The 16822-nt window shown below is 40.7% G+C and overlaps 1 protein-coding gene across 2 annotated transcripts in view; it reads left to right on the forward strand.

Moving 5' to 3' along the window:
• The window catches only part of xylt2 (xylosyltransferase II), a 194538-nt gene extending 181644 nt beyond the window's left edge, over positions 1–12894 (forward strand). For both annotated transcript variants that reach the window (XM_088000364.1, XM_043714272.2), the window contains exons 10-11: positions 1912–2245; positions 11004–12894. In XM_088000364.1, the coding sequence (XP_087856490.1) occupies positions 1912–2245; positions 11004–11326 (657 nt within the window). In that variant the 3' untranslated portion in view covers positions 11327–12894. The remainder of the gene's footprint in view (positions 1–1911; positions 2246–11003) is intronic.
• Positions 12895–16822: the final 3928 nt, after the last annotated feature.

Here is a 16822-nt window from a genome sequence, read left to right on the forward strand (position 1 = left end):
GGAACCACTCTGATCAACACCTGAGATCCAATCAACTGATTCTCCCACTTGCCCCACCTTTACATGCCTGTTGTAGCTTGGAGCAGCAGATGGTGATGGTAAAGGCAATTGTTATTCAAAAACACCAATTTGTTTTAATTGTGCATTGATGAAACCAGTCAATGTTTTCAGTTGCAGGAACAAGGGATGAGAGTTAGATGGATAGACTGTGAAATCTGAGATTGTTATCCTGAGAGCAGAGAAAAACTGGGAAGAGGTATTTAAAACCTTGAAGGTCGAAAATCAAAGGAAACCAGGTTATATTTCAACAGGTTTATTTGAAATTGCAAGCTTTCAGACCTCCACTCCTTCCATCACACCTGAGGAAGGAACAGAGCCCCAAACGTTTGCAGTTTAAAATAAACTATAACCTGGTGTCATTTGTTTGTTGAATTTGTCCACATCTTCACATCATGGTTACAATTAAAACCTTGAAGATTTGGAAAGGGTAAATAAGAGGTGTTTCCCTTGTCTGTCTCTCTCTCGCTTCTTGTTTTCTCTCCCTCCCTCCACTGACCTCTCTCGATCTAGTTTCCTCTTCTCTCATTTCCCCTTCATCTCTTCTCCTCACCTCTGTCTTCCCAACTGTCTCTTTCTCTCTTTCCCTTGTACCAACCTGTCTCCTCCCCTCAACTCTTTTCTGTTTATCCCTTTCCCTTATCTCTCACCTCCCAATCTTTCTTCCCTCATTTCTGTCTCTTTCTGTCACTCACTCCACTTTTCACTTTTTCCTTGTATATGTCTCTTATTCCTGGTCATGTAACACTCCCTCCTACCTTGCCCATCTTGCTCATTACAGAGGTATATGATAAATGCAATTGTACAAAAGCAAAACAATGTAGGCATCAGAAATCAAAGATAAAAACAGAAAATATTGGAAATATTCAAAAGGCATACAGTATGGAGATAGACTAAGTTAACATTTCATCTCAATATCTTGCTGAACAACCATTGACCCACGTTTCCCTTCATAGCCGCTCTCTGATCTGCTGAGTATTTCTATCATGTCTTGTTTTTGCATTGTAAAGGATATGGTGGTGTTGAAGCACATAATGGATTTTGTACAGAGATTTGAAATGGGTTACCCAAAATGATCCTATTTAATATATACCAACCAAAAGATAGTCCAGACTGGCAGAAAAAGTTAAATTCAGATGTAGTAATGGTTTTAAATTAATCACAGGATTTGATATGTTGCCAAAGAATGGAGTATTTTGTCTGGATGCGAAATCAGTGAGTGGATAAGAAGTTCCCTGTTGTCACTTGTTCTTCAGCAGGCTTGCAACCAAATGGAGCATGGAACAGGTTGTCCCAGGGAATGTTTCTGACAGAGACAATTGTATCTTTTAATGGAAATTTGGTCAATATTTAAAATCAGTATCACATTAATTCTGGACCACGGGGAGAAACAGGACAGTGGAATTTGGGATTAATATGAACGAGGAACAAAAGGAGGCTGCTCTGATATTTGAGCGTGCACCGCTATGAGATTCTATGAGTTCGTGTCTGATTCGATCGTAATTTCAACTTTACATTCTTTCACCCGCTTGGTAATAAAGAATCGATCTGTAAACCTCTCTGCTTTGTACTCTCCTCTTAAGATACTAAACTTCTAAATCAATCATTTTATTAAATTTGTGATATCTCTGTGGTATGGTTTCAATATTTTTCTTTGCCTGACTGGAGACATTAGGTCATTTTTTCTACCTTAAAATGTTTTATAGATGTGGGTTGTTATTGGATCTGTAGCCTATTGGTGTAAAAGAGGAGAGGAAGCCAGTATGTTTCATTCAGTGCTTTACCTTGGATTTTTATACTCCTAGTGCAACTGCTGGAGAAGCTAATCCTAACCTTTTTCTTCTGTTTTTTCAGGTGGGAACAGAATGGGACCCCAAGGAGCGACTGTTCCGTAACTTCGGGGGTTTGATTGGGCCATTTGATGAGCCAGTTGCCATGCAGAAATGGGCTAAAGGCAGTAACATGACTGCCACAGTTGTGTGGATTGACCCCACTTACATCGTGGCAACATCATATGACATAATGGTGGATTCAGAGGCTGAATATACTCATTACAAACCCCCATTAAACCACCCTCTGCGGCCTGGGAGCTGGACAGTGCAGGTCCTGCATCAGTGGGTTCTCCTGGCAGAAACCAAGTTCCTCGTGGTTCCCCTGGCCTACAATGGGAAACAACCTTTCAGAAAAGGTAAGTTAAATCCTACAAAGGTTTGAGGCTGGAACTGCTGACCTGTCACAAGCACAGCATACCGTTTACTCAACTATGCAGTACTGTCTCAGTTAATCTCATTTTTAAAAATCCCATATTTCAGCATTCCTCAAAAATATTATAACAGTAAATATGGCCAAAAAGAGAAAACTGTTTAAAGGCAAAATTACTGAGCCTTTATTTGAATGCACATCGAACAAAATATATGAATAGATGGCATAAATGCAGAATTAGTGCATCTGACCTTATAGCCATTATGGTACATGTTTACAAGGAGATCAAAGCTTGGAACTAAATATTCAGGGGTATATGGCTTTTCAAAAGGACAGGCAGGAAGGAAAGGGTGATGGACTGACATTGGTCGGATGAGATGGGATAAGTGTAATAGAAAGAAATGATCTTGTGTTGGAATATATAGAATCCACATGGGTGGAGGTAAGAAGTATAAAGAGGAAGAAGACATTGCTTGGAGTAGACCTTAGCTCCCCTAATAGTAGCTACACTGTGTGACAAAGAATAAACGAAGAGGTAACTAGGGCATGTAGAAAAAGGCAGTAGATTAATCATGGGTGATTTTAATCTCCATGTGGATTGTGTTAGTCAGATTGGCAGAGTTAGTCACAAGGAAGAATTCAGAGAGTATGTTCAGGGTAGTCTCCTAGAACAATTTGTTGTGGATCCAACCAGGATCACACTATTTTGGATCTGATAATGTGAAATAGGTTAGTTTTAATAAATTATATCAGAGTAAAGGGTCTCCTAGGAAATACATTAAAGCATTCAGAGGGAGCAATTTGGGTTGGAATTTGATTAATTACATAGAAATGAAGGCAGAGCTAGCTGGAATAGATTGGGAATGTTTATCAGCAGAGACAGTTGAGGAGTAACATTTAAAAGAATTGAGAAGATATCTCCCAGTGAGGAAGGAGGATTCTAGGAAAGGGATAATAAGACCATGAAAAATAGAAATAGGAGTAGGCTGTTCAGCCTTGCAATAGGATCATGACTGAGCCAGCACTCCTCATTTTCCATGTTTCTGTTCTTTCCCCATAATCCTTGATTCCTTACTGATGAAGCACCTAGCTGTCTCAGCCTTAAATATACAAAAGGACTCTGCCCCCACACCTCTCTATGACAAGGAGTCCCAGAGACCTCTGAGAGAAGAAATTCCTCATCTCAGTATTAAACTAACATCCCTTTGATCTCAGATTATGCTTCTGGTCCTAGACTGTCCCATGAGGAGAAACATCCTGTCAGCATTTACAGCGTGAAACACTTTAAGAATTCTTCTAAATTCCAGTGAGCTGAGTCCCAACCAGTTTAATTGTTGCTCATAAGACAATCCTTCCATACCAGGGATCATCCTAGTGAATCTTCTTTGAACTGCCTCCAATAAAATAATGTATTTCCTCAAATAAAGTGACCGACATTGCTTATAGTACTCCAGGGATAAGCTAACCAGGGAGGTTAAGGATTACTAGGAGATAGTGAGGACTGAAGATGCTGGAGAGTCAGAGTCAATATAGTGTAACATTAGGAAATGCACAGCTGGTCAGGCAGCATTCAAGTAGAGTCCCAGGACTTTGGGTCCTGCCCGGACCGTCGCGACTATCCTGTTCCTCAGATGCTGCCTGACCTACTGTGCATTCTTCAGTGCCACAAATTAAGGATTATGTCAGGTTGAAAGAAAAAACATACCATGTGGCAAATATTATAGCCACCAAGGCAAAGATCAATTGTGAAAACCATCTCTGATGCTGAGGTCTCAAAATGGAGAGCCGTTTCCCTCAGCAATTGAAAGATTTTCTAAGAGTTTCCCTCAGTTAGGCATAATGGAAATAAATTTAAACCACCCACCTCTCTGTGTGCTGAAATGGGGGATTGGTTCATGGCAGCCATTTTATCTGGCATCCCAACCTGAGATGGTTTTGACAGAATTACACCCTAACCAGTCAATGATTTGGAGACAGGCAACTGTTAATGGGCCTCCAACAGACCAACCTCATTAGTTAAGTAAGAATGAAACTAATAGGAAAGACTCAGCAGATCTGGCAGCATCTGTAAATATAAAGTAATTAACGTTTCAGGTCTAGTGACCCTTCTTCAAACCTGATTTGTAGCTAGGAGAATGTTGATATTTATGCTGAAGATGTTTGAAGGGAGTGGGAAGGAGGAAAAAATAGGTGGAGATGGAGCCCAGAGAGAGAACAATTGTTGGGGTGAAAAAGGAATAGGTAATGGTCAACCTGGGAGAATCAGTAGCTGCTAATGGAGACTGTAATGGCTGACAAGGAATTGTTGGCAGTGGTAGCAGTCCTTGTGAAAACAAGGCCTGGTGCATGAGGGTTAAGGTGCTCAGGCCCTTAAATTATTGAACTCGACATTAAGTCCAGAAGGCAGCAGGGTTCCCAAGTGGAAAATGAGATGCTGTTCTTCCAGTGTGTAATGAGCTTAGCTGGAGCACTGCAGTAAGCATGAGGCAGAAATATTGGCCGGGAACTCGGTAATGTGTTGAAGCGGCAAGAAACAGGAAGCTTGTGGTCATTTCTGCAGACAGAAGTTAGTTAAGTGTGCAGTTTTGGTCGCCATACTATAGGAAGGATGTGGAGGCACTGAAACGGGTGCAGAGGAGGTTTACCAGGATGTTGCCTGGTATGGAAGGAAGATCGTATGAGGAAAGACTGAGACACTTGGGGCTGTTTTCATTAGAGAAAAGAAGGTTTAGGGGTGACTTGATTGAGGTGTACAAGATGATTAGGGGGTTAGATAGGGTTGACAGTGTGAACCTTTTCCCGCGTATGGAGTCGGGTATTACAAGGGGGCATAGCTTTAAATTAAGGGGGGGTAGATATAGGACTGAAGTTAGGGGTAGGTTCTTCACTCAGCGAGTTGTAAGTTCATGGAATGCCCTGCCAGTAGCAGTGGTGGACTCTCCCTCTTTATGGGCATTTAAGCGGGCATTGGATAGGTATATGGAGGATAGTGGGTTAGTATAGGTTAGGTGGGCTTGGATCGGCGCAACATCGAGGGCCAAAGGGCCTGTACTGCGCTGTATTGTTCTATGTTCTATGTTAAGTATCGGTCTTGAATTCATTACCAGGTTGGTGAGGCCAATGAGGCCAGTTGTGGATCCTTTTTGACATTGCCCTGAACGTTGTCCATCAAAGTCTCAATGACTGTTACCAATGCCAGTCATTTAAAGTAATTTCCGTGTTCACTTTATTTAATTATGTTGACAGGCCTTCAGCTTGTCATCAATTTTTGCATATGATGCTTGCAATGTGATTGTTTGGTATGTCTCCTGGATTTAGTTGCATTGGATGCAAATCTTTTAAAACACCTTTAACCTTTCTTGAGTCTAGGACAGGGTGGGATTGGATCTCAACTACTCTCAATCTCACAACATTCCCCAATATGAGAGAGGGCCCATTCCGCGGGTGTGTTTGGGCATTTCAAAATAGCTGCCAAGCCTTCAACATAGTTTGCCTCAACAAAGCAAATGTGATCTGCAGCAAGTGGTTAAAACTGGAGTGAGTGCTTGAAAAATGAAATGGTGAATAAAGTGGGAGCAGAGAGACAGGGAGAAACTAAGAGACAGGCGGAGAGAAAAAGGGAGAAAGAGGGACGAGCAGAGAGAGAGAGAGACAGAGAATGGTGTCAGTGGTGGAGTTTTCTCTGTCTCTCCATTTCTAGATACAATCCCCAGCACATTGTCAAGATTACATCTGAGATAGAGAGACAGAGACATAGATAGAGAGATTAAAAAAACAAGACACAGGGACAGACAGAGGGGAGAAAGAAACAGGGACATTGAGAGAGAGTACAAAACAGAGATGGAAACATAGAGAGCGAAAGAGACAAGAACTGGGGTGGGGAGGGAGAGAGAGTGTGTGCTACACAAAAGTGGGCGTGACATTGTCTCAATCTCTCCAGCCTCTGGTTTCTAACTGCAGGATGTATTCCTATTGTAATGCAGTTGCTCCTTCATCCCAACAGGAGCCCTGTGGGATGTTCAACTTGGGGATAAGGGGTCAGGAGCCTGTGAGGGGCCATGTGTGAATTGATGGACGGGGCTGCTGCATGGTGAGGACACAATGTATGGGGCAGGTGCCATGCGAATGCAGTCTGTCATCGATCTGAGACAAACAGGAGGGAGAGTGGGGCCAATCAAGTAAAGTAATGGGAAGTTGTGTGTGGAGTCCAAGGAGATAGGGGAAGTATTAAATGAATATTTTTCATCAGTATTCACACTGGAAAAAGACAATGTTGTCGAGGAGAATGAAGTGATACAGGCTCCTAGACTAGACAGGATTGAGGTTCACAAGGAGGAGGTGTTAGCAATTCTGGAAAGTGTGAAAATAGATAGGTCCCCTGGGCAGATGGGATTTATCCTAGAACTCTTTGGGAAGCCAGGGAGGAGATTGCCAAGCTTTTGGCTTTGATCTTTATGTCGTCATTGTCTACAGGAATAGTGCCAGAAGACTGGAGGACATCAAATGTTGTTCCATTGTTCAGGAATGAAAATGTGTTGCTGGAAAAGCGCAGCAGGTCAGGCAGCATCCAAGGAACAGGAATTCCTGAAGAAGGGCTTATGCCCGAAACGTCGATTCTCCTGTTCCCTGGATGCTGCCTGACCTGCTGCGCTTTTCCAGCAACACATTTTCAGCTCTGATCTCCAGCATCTGCAGTCCTCACTTTCTCCTCCATTGTTCAGGAAGGAGAGCAGGGACAACCCTGGTAGTTATAGGTTAATGAGCCCTACTTTGTTTGTGTGTGAAGTGTTGGTAAAGGTTATAAGAGATAGGATTTATAATAATCTAGAAATAAATAAGTTGATTAGGGATAGTCAACATGGTTTTGTGAAGGGTAGATCGTGCCTCACAAAGCTTATTGAGTTCTTTGAGAAGGTGACCAAACAGTGGATGAGGGTGAAGCAGTTGATGGGGTGAATGTGGATTTCAGTAAGGCATTTGATAAGGTTCCCCACACTAGGCTATTGCAAAATACAAAGGCATGGAATTGAGGGAGATTTAGCGGTTTGGATCAGAAATTGGCTAGCTGAAAGAAGGCAGAGGGTGGTGATTGATGGGAAATGTTCATCCTGGAGTTCAGTTACTAGTCATGTTTTGGGTCCACTGCTGTATGTCATTTTTATAAATGACCTGGATGAGGGCATAGAAGGGTGGGCTAGTAAATTTGCGGATGACACTAAGGTCAGTAGAGTTGTGGATAGTGCTGAAGCATGTTGTAGATTACAGAGGAACATAGATAAGCAGCAGAGCTGGACTGAGAGGTGGCAAATGGAGTTTAATGCGGAAAAGTGAGAGGTAATTCACTTTGGAAGGAGCAACAGGAATGCAGAGTACTGGGCTAATGATAAGATTCTTGACAGTGTAAATGAACAGAGAGATCCATGTACATAGATTCTTGAAAATTGCCACCCAGATTGGTAGGGTTGTTAAGAAGGCAAAGCTTTTATTGGTACAGAGATTGAGTTTTGGAGCCATGAAGTCATGCTGCAACTGTACAAATCTCTGGTGCAGCCACACTTGGAGTATTGCATATAGTTCTGGTCACCACGTAGGAAGGATGTGGAAGCTTTGGAAAGGGTTCAGAAGAGATTTACTAGAAAGTTGCCTGGTATGGAGGGAAGGCCTTATGAGGAAAGGCTGAGGGACATACAGATACAGATTACTAACGGTGTGGAAACAAGCCCTTCGGCCCAATAAGTACACACCGACCCGCTGAAGCGTAACCCACCCAGACCCAGACTTACATTTACCCCTTCACCTAACACTACGGGCAATTTAGCTTGGCCAATTCACCTAACCTGCACATTTTTGGATTGTGGGAGAAAAGCAGAGCACCCGGAGGAAACCCACACAGACATGGGGAGAATGTGCAAACTCCACAGAGAGAGTCGCCTGAGGCTGTTTTCGTTAGAGAGAAGACGGCTGAGAGGTGACTTAATTAAGACATGTAAGATAATCAGGGGTTTGGGTGGACATGATTTTTTCCTCGGATGTTGATGGCTAGCACGAGGGGACATAACTTTAAATTGAGGGGTGTTAGATATAGGACAGATATCAGAAATAATTTCTTAGTCAGAGAGTAGTATGGGTGTGGAATGCAATGTCTGCAACAGTAGTAGACTCACCAACTTTAAGGGCATTTAAATGGTCATTGGATTGAAATATGGACGAGAATGGAATAGTGTAGGTTAGATGGGTTTCAGATTAGTTTTACTTGTCAGCGCAACATCAAGGGCCAAAGCTGTTTGTTCTGATCTGTAATGTTCTATGTTCTAAAGGATATTGTTAAGCTGAGAGGGTTCAAAAGAGGGTTCAGGATATTGCTGGGTATGGAAAGTTTGAGTTATAAGGCAAGGTTGGACATGCAGTTTGGACCTTCTTTACTGGAGCTGAGGAGGGTGAGAGGTGACCTTATAAAAGTTTATACAATAATGAAGGGTATAGAGTTAACAGTGGTTGTCTTTTCCCTACATTGGAGGATTTCAAGACTGGGGAGCACATTTTTCAGGTGAGAGGATAGAGATTTAAAAAAGACATGAGGGGCAAAATGTTTACAAAGAGGGTGGTTCACGTGTGGGATGAATGTCCTGAAGAAGTGATGCATGTATGTACAATTACAACATCTAAAAGATATTTTGAAATGTACATGAATAGGAAAGGTTTGGAGGGATGTGGGCCAGGAGCAGGCCGGTGGGAATAAATTAGTTTGGGATTATGTTTGGTATGGATTGGTTTGACCAAAGGGTTTGTTTCTAGGCTGTGTAACTCTATGACTCTATTAGTGCTAAAACAGAAAATTTGGAATGTTTTCAAAACCAACAAATGACAATAAAAAAAACATAAAATTTGAGGATAAACGTGTGAGTAATATCAAGATGGACGGTAAGAGCCCTAATTATGTAAAAAAGAACGGGACCAAAGTTAACATAAACCCCTTAGAGAATGAGGTTGGGAAATAATAATGGGGAACCAGGAAACTGCAGTGGAGATGAATGGATTTTTACATCAGTCTTCACAGTAGAAGATACTCCAAAATTATTAAATCATATGGGACCAAATGAAAAAAAAATAAAAAGCCTTTTCATTATGGAAAAAATGCTAAGGGAACTAATGACCAATAAGTTCCTGAGACCTGATAAAATGCATCCTAGAATATTAGAAGAAGAATGGTGAAGCTGGACCATTACATATTTTCAAGGCTAAAATAGATTTGAAAGCAGTGTGAGGGAATTGAGTTGTGGGCAAAGGCAGGAAAATGGAGTTAAGGATCATCAGATCAGTCATGATTTCATTGAATGACAGATCATACTCGATTGGCCGAATGGCCTACTTCTGCTCCTACTCTGGTTGAATGGCCCACTTCTGGTTTTTTCATCTTATATGTAAGTTGGGGACAATTGCAGGCTTTGAAGAAAAGACGAAGTGTGGGGCTTAATGACTGAAGAGACATATTGTACTGAATGGCCTCATTCACTGCTATATTATGTGCTTGAGATGAATGTTTGGTGTATTGTGTGGTGTGTCTAACAATTTCACCTATCTCAGTCATGATGTTTCTCTAATGATGAGCATTCTGAGCACAGAATTGGTAGAGACTGAGAGCTGATGTCATGCTGTACTGTTTGAGAGTACACAGGGTTGCTAGTTTCTGTTGACTAACAGCACCCTACCTCATAAGCTCTGTAACATTCTATGTCATATTGAAACTATCTAGACTAGGAGTTCCCCAGTTAGTCTCTGGTTTGTGATGGGGTTTGTGAGAATTAGATCACTGATCTATTGGAAATCAACAAATCAATTCTCTGTCAAGAGTGAGTGGTACAAATAAATAAACCATTATTGTGCAAGAGTAGAGAATGTGGGTGTGCGGTGTTGTAGTGGTTAAGTTCAGAGGCCCAGGATAATGGTCTAGTTCAAATCCCACCATTGCAAATGTTGCTAAATTCTGAAATTGAAATCCAGTAATGTCAACTATAAAACTATCAACAATTGTCAGAAAATACAATTTGTGTCACATTTGTCCTTCCTTTTCTTTAAGGAAGAAATATGCCATCTTTACCTGGTCTGGCCTGCATGTGACTCCAGACCCACTGCAATGTGGTTCACTCTTAATTACATTCTGAAATCGCCTCACTAGCCAATCAGATTAAGTGCAATTGGGAATGGTCAACAAATGCTGCCTTACCAATGACATCTACACCCAATGAAAAAATTAGTCAGATCAAGCTGAACTGCAGTTGAATACTTCATTTGGGATCCTGTTCTATTATCACCTAAAAAAGAATGAGTTTGTATTTATACTGTCCCCTTTGCAACGATAGATGCCTTCTCAATCAAATTAATTATTAGATTAAGAATAGATTATTATTAATATAAAATATGCATGTTTAGTCACTGTTGCATTGGAGGATGTGTGGAAGCCAAGGTGACTGGCATAAATATTGAATAAACACTGAATAAATATTGACCAGGATACCAAAAATCATCAAATATTGTGGTGTGATTTATTGCGTCCACCTGAGAAGGCAGACATTTCTTAGTCTAACAGCTCATCCAGGAGATGTAACTTTGATAGTGCAGCAATCCCTCAGTAGTGGAGATTATTGGCTGAAGTGCCCCAGTTAAGACCTGTTCTTTCATAAACAGCAACTATTCTCGTGTTAATCAATAAAAATAAATTTTCCTTTGTCCTTTCTGTGATCCAGGACAAGACCAGTGGTTACATGCCGGCCCACCGAACAATGAGTATATGGACCAGAATTTCCAGCACCTCAATGGGATTCTAAATCTTCCTCCATCAGATGTTGCTATAAAGGAAGCTTTCCATAACTCACAGCTAGTTGACAGACCTCTTGAATTGTGGATATATGAAAGTGTAGGCAAATTCTGGTCAGCTACCAACACGTGTACAGTTGAACCTTCACCATGCCCATTGTTACCACCTTGTCAAAAGACCATCTGGAGTTCTCTATCAGATGACCCAAAATCTGAACTGGGACCAATCAAAAGTGATGGGCGCCTGAGGTAGCACAGAAGGTGGACTTTGGGGGGAGTGTGGTATGCAGTAGTCAACCTAGCAGAAAGAAACTCACCTGTGAACCGGCATATCGATCTCGTGTCCTGTCACTGGTAGATGGAAGAATGACAGCAATGTATTAAGAAGACAGCATATAGAGTTAAAGAGGAAGGTGAATAATGTGTTACAGATACCCTACACCACAGATCATCCCAGTACAATGCAGCGATTGGGTCTTTGATGCATGTTGAATTGAGGTATCTGACCTCAGTACATGGTGGCTGCAAGAGGAATTCTAGGACTGTCATCCCTGATTGAATTGGCATCAGTTGAACATGGGGGAAGCTCCAACATTCCTGGTTTCACTCAACTGCCTCTGGAATCTTTGATTTCTGCTGGGATCCAGTTTGTTTTGAGCTAACTGCCATTGTGGGTGGAAGGAAATGAAATGTTCAGTCATTTGAAAGCTATCTCCACATCACTGCAAGGAAGAAATCAAGCAACTTAAGGTGTTAAGCATTTTAACATATGGCACTAATTTCAGAACTCTTTATAAAGACATTCTTTACAAAAAAAGATTCTGTCTTGAATTTTTGGTGGTCATGTCGAAAAATATCTGTGCTAGGGAATGAAGCACTTTCCATTCAGGCATCCAATGTCAGAATCAAACACTCCCTGGGAAGATACAGCACAGAATTAGATACAATTTAAACCACCAACTATGGTGTCCCTATCTAAGCCCCACAGACTAAGTAAGGAATAATGCTCCCTCTGTGCCAACATTTAAGTTCAGCCCACAGCTGAGAAGGTGAATAACATTTTTCGACATCCTACATCAGTCATCCTGTGTGAGATTGTCAAAGTACTGATGAATTATCAAATGTAAAATCAATTTGTTTCTAATTGGCTTGGTAACCTCACAGGATTTTGCAGACATTCCAGTCTATTACATTTGAAATCCTATCAATATTTTGATTCACTCGATAGAAATAACCAAAGACAGAAGAATGTAAAAATTGTGAGAAAAGATTCTTAAAAGAATTGAATCATCTCAAACCAATGCCTGGCCAGATAGGACAGCAGTGAGGCTTAGCACATCTGAGTTCAGGAAAAGAACATCCAGATCTCTCACTATCAATCACAAAACAATAATCTGTACAGAAAAGGGCTCCTCAGGTGAAGGCAAGATTGAATTTGTCCCAAGGTTCTGTAATTGAATAGCATGTTGAACTCTCAATCATAGCTGTTGAAGAATCACCAATTATATGAGGCTCAGTGACACAGTAATTCAGGTTTTGTGGGCAATGAGCAGAATTTTTTTTTACCCAGTGAGTTAAGATCTAGAACATCTGGAATTTCCTGCCTGAACAAGTTGTGGAGATAGATTTGATACTAATGTCCAAATGTAAGTAGGAAAAATATTTGAAAGGAAACATTTTTGTGGCTATGGAGAAAGAGCATAATGGGCCAAGTCAGATAGCTTCTTGAAAAAGCCATCAAATACATGGCCTCCTAGTGGTATATCTTTATGTACTCCAGAGGGTGAAGCATGCTGTACCCCAATAAAGGAAGAAACACAATTTTTTTGCAATGGAATTATTGTTGGCATTAAGCATAGTTTTCATTTGAGAAACACAATGTCGTAATGTTTCCTATATGAGTGCAACATTCCAGCTGATCTCATTCCTTCAATCCACTTCTATAACAAAGTGGTTCCGAGTTCAGAGTCTGACAATAGTTATTTGAATGGTATTTTGATTTCATTTTGGTCTTCATAATTACCTGAACAACTTGTTTTGATGGTTTATATCATGTATAGTTCCTTCACTATGTGACTACAATACTACATTATTACATTTGACTAAACACATTTCCTTCCCTGATTCAGCTTTCACTGTATTTTGCTTCATTACCTTGCCACTCAAAATTCACAAAAAAATGACAACTTCTTTTCAGTAATAAAGTATATGCTATATAAGTATTTATAAAGTAGTTATTTTAAACACTGAATTTGGTGTGAATCTACTTGAATGTCACCCTTAGTTATTCATGGAGTCTGCCATTTCACAGTATTCCTGTATTAGAGGTTTCTATATAAATGGATCCCTGTGCCCCATACATGCATGCTGGTATTTATGCTCCACAAAAAGCTTCCCTCCACCTGTTTGTCAGTTCTACTCAGCATGTGTTTTATTTGCTTTCTCTATATCTAAATTCCCCTTAAATGCATCTGTACTTTTCACCTCTGTCAGTGAGTTCCATAATCTCACTGCTAAAGATATCAGATTATTTGGTCGTCATCACATTTCTGTTTGGAGGAGTTTTCTGACTGTACATTGACTGCCAGGTGAGTTCACTTCAAAAAACATTTAATTCATTGTAAAGCAATTTGGAGTGTCTAATAGACATGCAAATTGTCATTTCAATGCATTTCTTGTTTTTCTGCTGTTCATGTGAGAAGTTTCTCCTGAATTCCCTGTTGGATTTATTGGTGGACACCTTATTTAATAATTTATTCATTTGTGGATTCTGGACCAGAATTTTATTGCCTGTCTCAAATTGCCCTTGAGAAGGTAGTGGTGAGATACCCTTAACTGCTGCAGTCTATGTGCAGTAGTGACACCCACAATGCTGTTAAGAAGGATGTTCCAAGATTTTGACCCAGTGACAGTGAAGGATGATCATGTTTCAAATCATGTGGGCTGGAAGGGAGGTTGCATGTGATGGTGTTCCCATGCACCTGCTGCCTTCTAGGTAGTAGTGATCACAGATTGAAAGGTGTTGTCAAATTCTCAACACAGGTGCAATAAAGAATTCATTGCATTTTTTATCCTCATTTCCCCGTTGAGTCTATTTAGAGTAGATTTCCTACAGATTAGATTCCCTATAGTGTGTAAACAGGCCCTTTGGCCCAACAAGTCCACAACGACCCTCCGAAGAATAACCCACCCAGACTCATTTCACTGCATTTATCCCTGTCTAATGCACTTAACACTATGGGCAATTTAGCATGGCCAATTCACCTGACCTGCACATCTTTTGGAATGTGGGAGAAAACTGGACCACCCAGAGGAAACCCCACATAGACAATTCCTAACATGGGACTTGAACCCAGATCTCTGGCGCAGTGAGGCAGCAGTGCTAACCACTGATCCATCGTGCCGCCCACATTTAGATTTCATAGAATCATAGAATTCCCACAATGTGGAAGCAGGCTCTTCAGCCCATCGAGTTCACACTGTCCCTCTAAAAAGCATCCCACCCAGACTTGTCCAAGTCATTTACGCAGTCATTCGCTGAGCACCATTAGCTATCGCTGTTTACATGGTCGGTGACAACACCTCTGGGCTTTGCACAAGTGCAAGATTGTTGCTGACTGTCCCAATAATCACCACCTCCTCCCATCTTCCACTACTCAATAGCTTAGCTGGCAGAAAGATTTGAGTGGTCAGGAGGAAAGTTATTTTCATCCAAGGGGGTCATGGGTGTTGCCCAGTTTTGTGATTGAGGAGGAAACTGTCCACTCACTGAAAAGGAATAACAACGGAAATTGCTGAAGCAGCTCAGCAGTTCTGGCAGTATCTGTGGGGAGAAAGCAGAACTAATGTTTTGAATCCAGTGACTCTTCAGAAGATGAAGAGCATTGCAAAGTTACTTTAAGTATCATCAGACTCATAACATTAACTCTGCATTCTCCCCACAGATGCTACCAGACCTGCTAAGTTTGACCAGTAATTTATGCTTTTGTTTCAGATCTCCAGCATCTGCAGTTCTTAAAAGGAGTCTGGATCTACAACTGAAGTATTGTAATCTGCGAGGCTATGAACCAGGCACTGGAAAATGAGATTAGAATGGGCTGCTAGATTATTTAGTAAATACAGGCACAATAAACCAAACCATCGCTTTCTGTGCTGTAACCTTTCTACAGTCCTATTGAAATGAATTAATGATCAAGTTACCTAGCACTAGAATTGACTTGGAAGGGTGATGGAAAGGTCTTAGTGCAAATCAAGTTAAATGAATGAGCTGAAATAGAACAATCTAGTAATGAACTGATGAGGCTCCTGGATGTTAATGAATGGTGGAAGGAGTTATATGATGGAAGAGGTGGATGAGGAGTTGAAATGAGTTGATGGTAGAAAGAGCTAGGTAAGTGTGTTTATGATGGATAGATCTGATAATAAATGAAATAGTTAATGGAGGAAATGATTGATTCAGTGATGGGTGGAGATGTATTTGGTCCTGTTGTTCAAAAGCAAAAGCAGACCAATTGGAAATTGGTTTACATTTTGAACAAATTATTCAGTGTTAGCAGCACTTAGACTTGCAATGTTAAATATCTTAAGTGTATAACTGATTCTATAAATGCTGATAATATACACCTAGGAAGAACAATATAAGATATATTTAAGTGCAAAATGTTCAGAAAAATGCTTGTTTTCTATTTATAGTAACAGTGCAGCTTATATTTAATATTGTGACAGTTTTGAGACACAGAATTCCTTGGAACAAAGACAGGCATGGGAGATCTTTTTCTCAATATTTAATAACGTCCAAACAATTTTAAGAGCTTAAATTACAGCACTCTCCCATTCATCTCGGAAAACGAAAGTATCAGTCTGTACACAAATAGACAAGTGAACAATAGATTGTGTCCTGAAGGAATTACAATAAACTAGGTAGCCAAATTATTACTTTCATTCACGCAAACATGAATTATATTACACCTTTAATTCATGACAAAAGGGAACTGATTCTCATGAATCTATGAAAATACATTTGTTTAAGGTACAAAAATGAAGTATTAATATTTTCAGTGTATATTACCACTTACCACAGCACACCTGGTTTGCTACGTGTGGTATCTGTTCCAATGAAGGATTGAGTCATAACCAACTTCAATAGGCAACCACACTGAATCTTCAAATATTCTGGATGAAGCTGCTTGCTGGGAGTTCAATTAGCTTGACATAGAACTTCACAGGAGAATGACCATGAGCAGCAGGTAGGTATTGACTTCTTTCATTTGTTTGGAGGATTTGTGTTTTGCTGGCAGTGCAAACATTTTGTGCCATGTTTAATCTTGAACAGATGTATAAAATGAAGTGAAAAAATTATTATAAAAAAGCAGTGTTGGATTGAATTTAGTTAAAGAGGGTAAAATGTAATGCCTCCCTCTTTAAAAAAAAAGGGGTGGCGCGGTGGCTCAGTGGTTAGTACTGCTGCCTCACTGCGCCAGGGACCCAGGTTCGATTGCAACCTCGGGCGACTGTCAGTGTGGAGTTTGAACATTCTCCCCGTGTCTGTGTGGGTTTCCCTTGGGTACGCCGGTTTCCTCCCACAATGCAAAGATGTGCAGGTTAGGTGGATTGGCCATGCTAAATTGCTCATAGTGTTAGATGCATTAGTCAGAGGGAAATGGGTCTGGGTGGGTTTTTCTTTGGAGGATTGGTGTGCACTTGTTGGGCTGAAGGGCCTGTTTCCACACTGTAGAGAATCTAATCTAAT

Source organism: Chiloscyllium plagiosum, unplaced genomic scaffold, assembly GCF_037043375.1.
Source record: "Chiloscyllium plagiosum isolate Xiang-an unplaced genomic scaffold, Cpla_swu_hap1 HiC_scaffold_25, whole genome shotgun sequence".
Classification (NCBI taxonomy): domain Eukaryota; kingdom Metazoa; phylum Chordata; class Chondrichthyes; order Orectolobiformes; family Hemiscylliidae; genus Chiloscyllium; species Chiloscyllium plagiosum.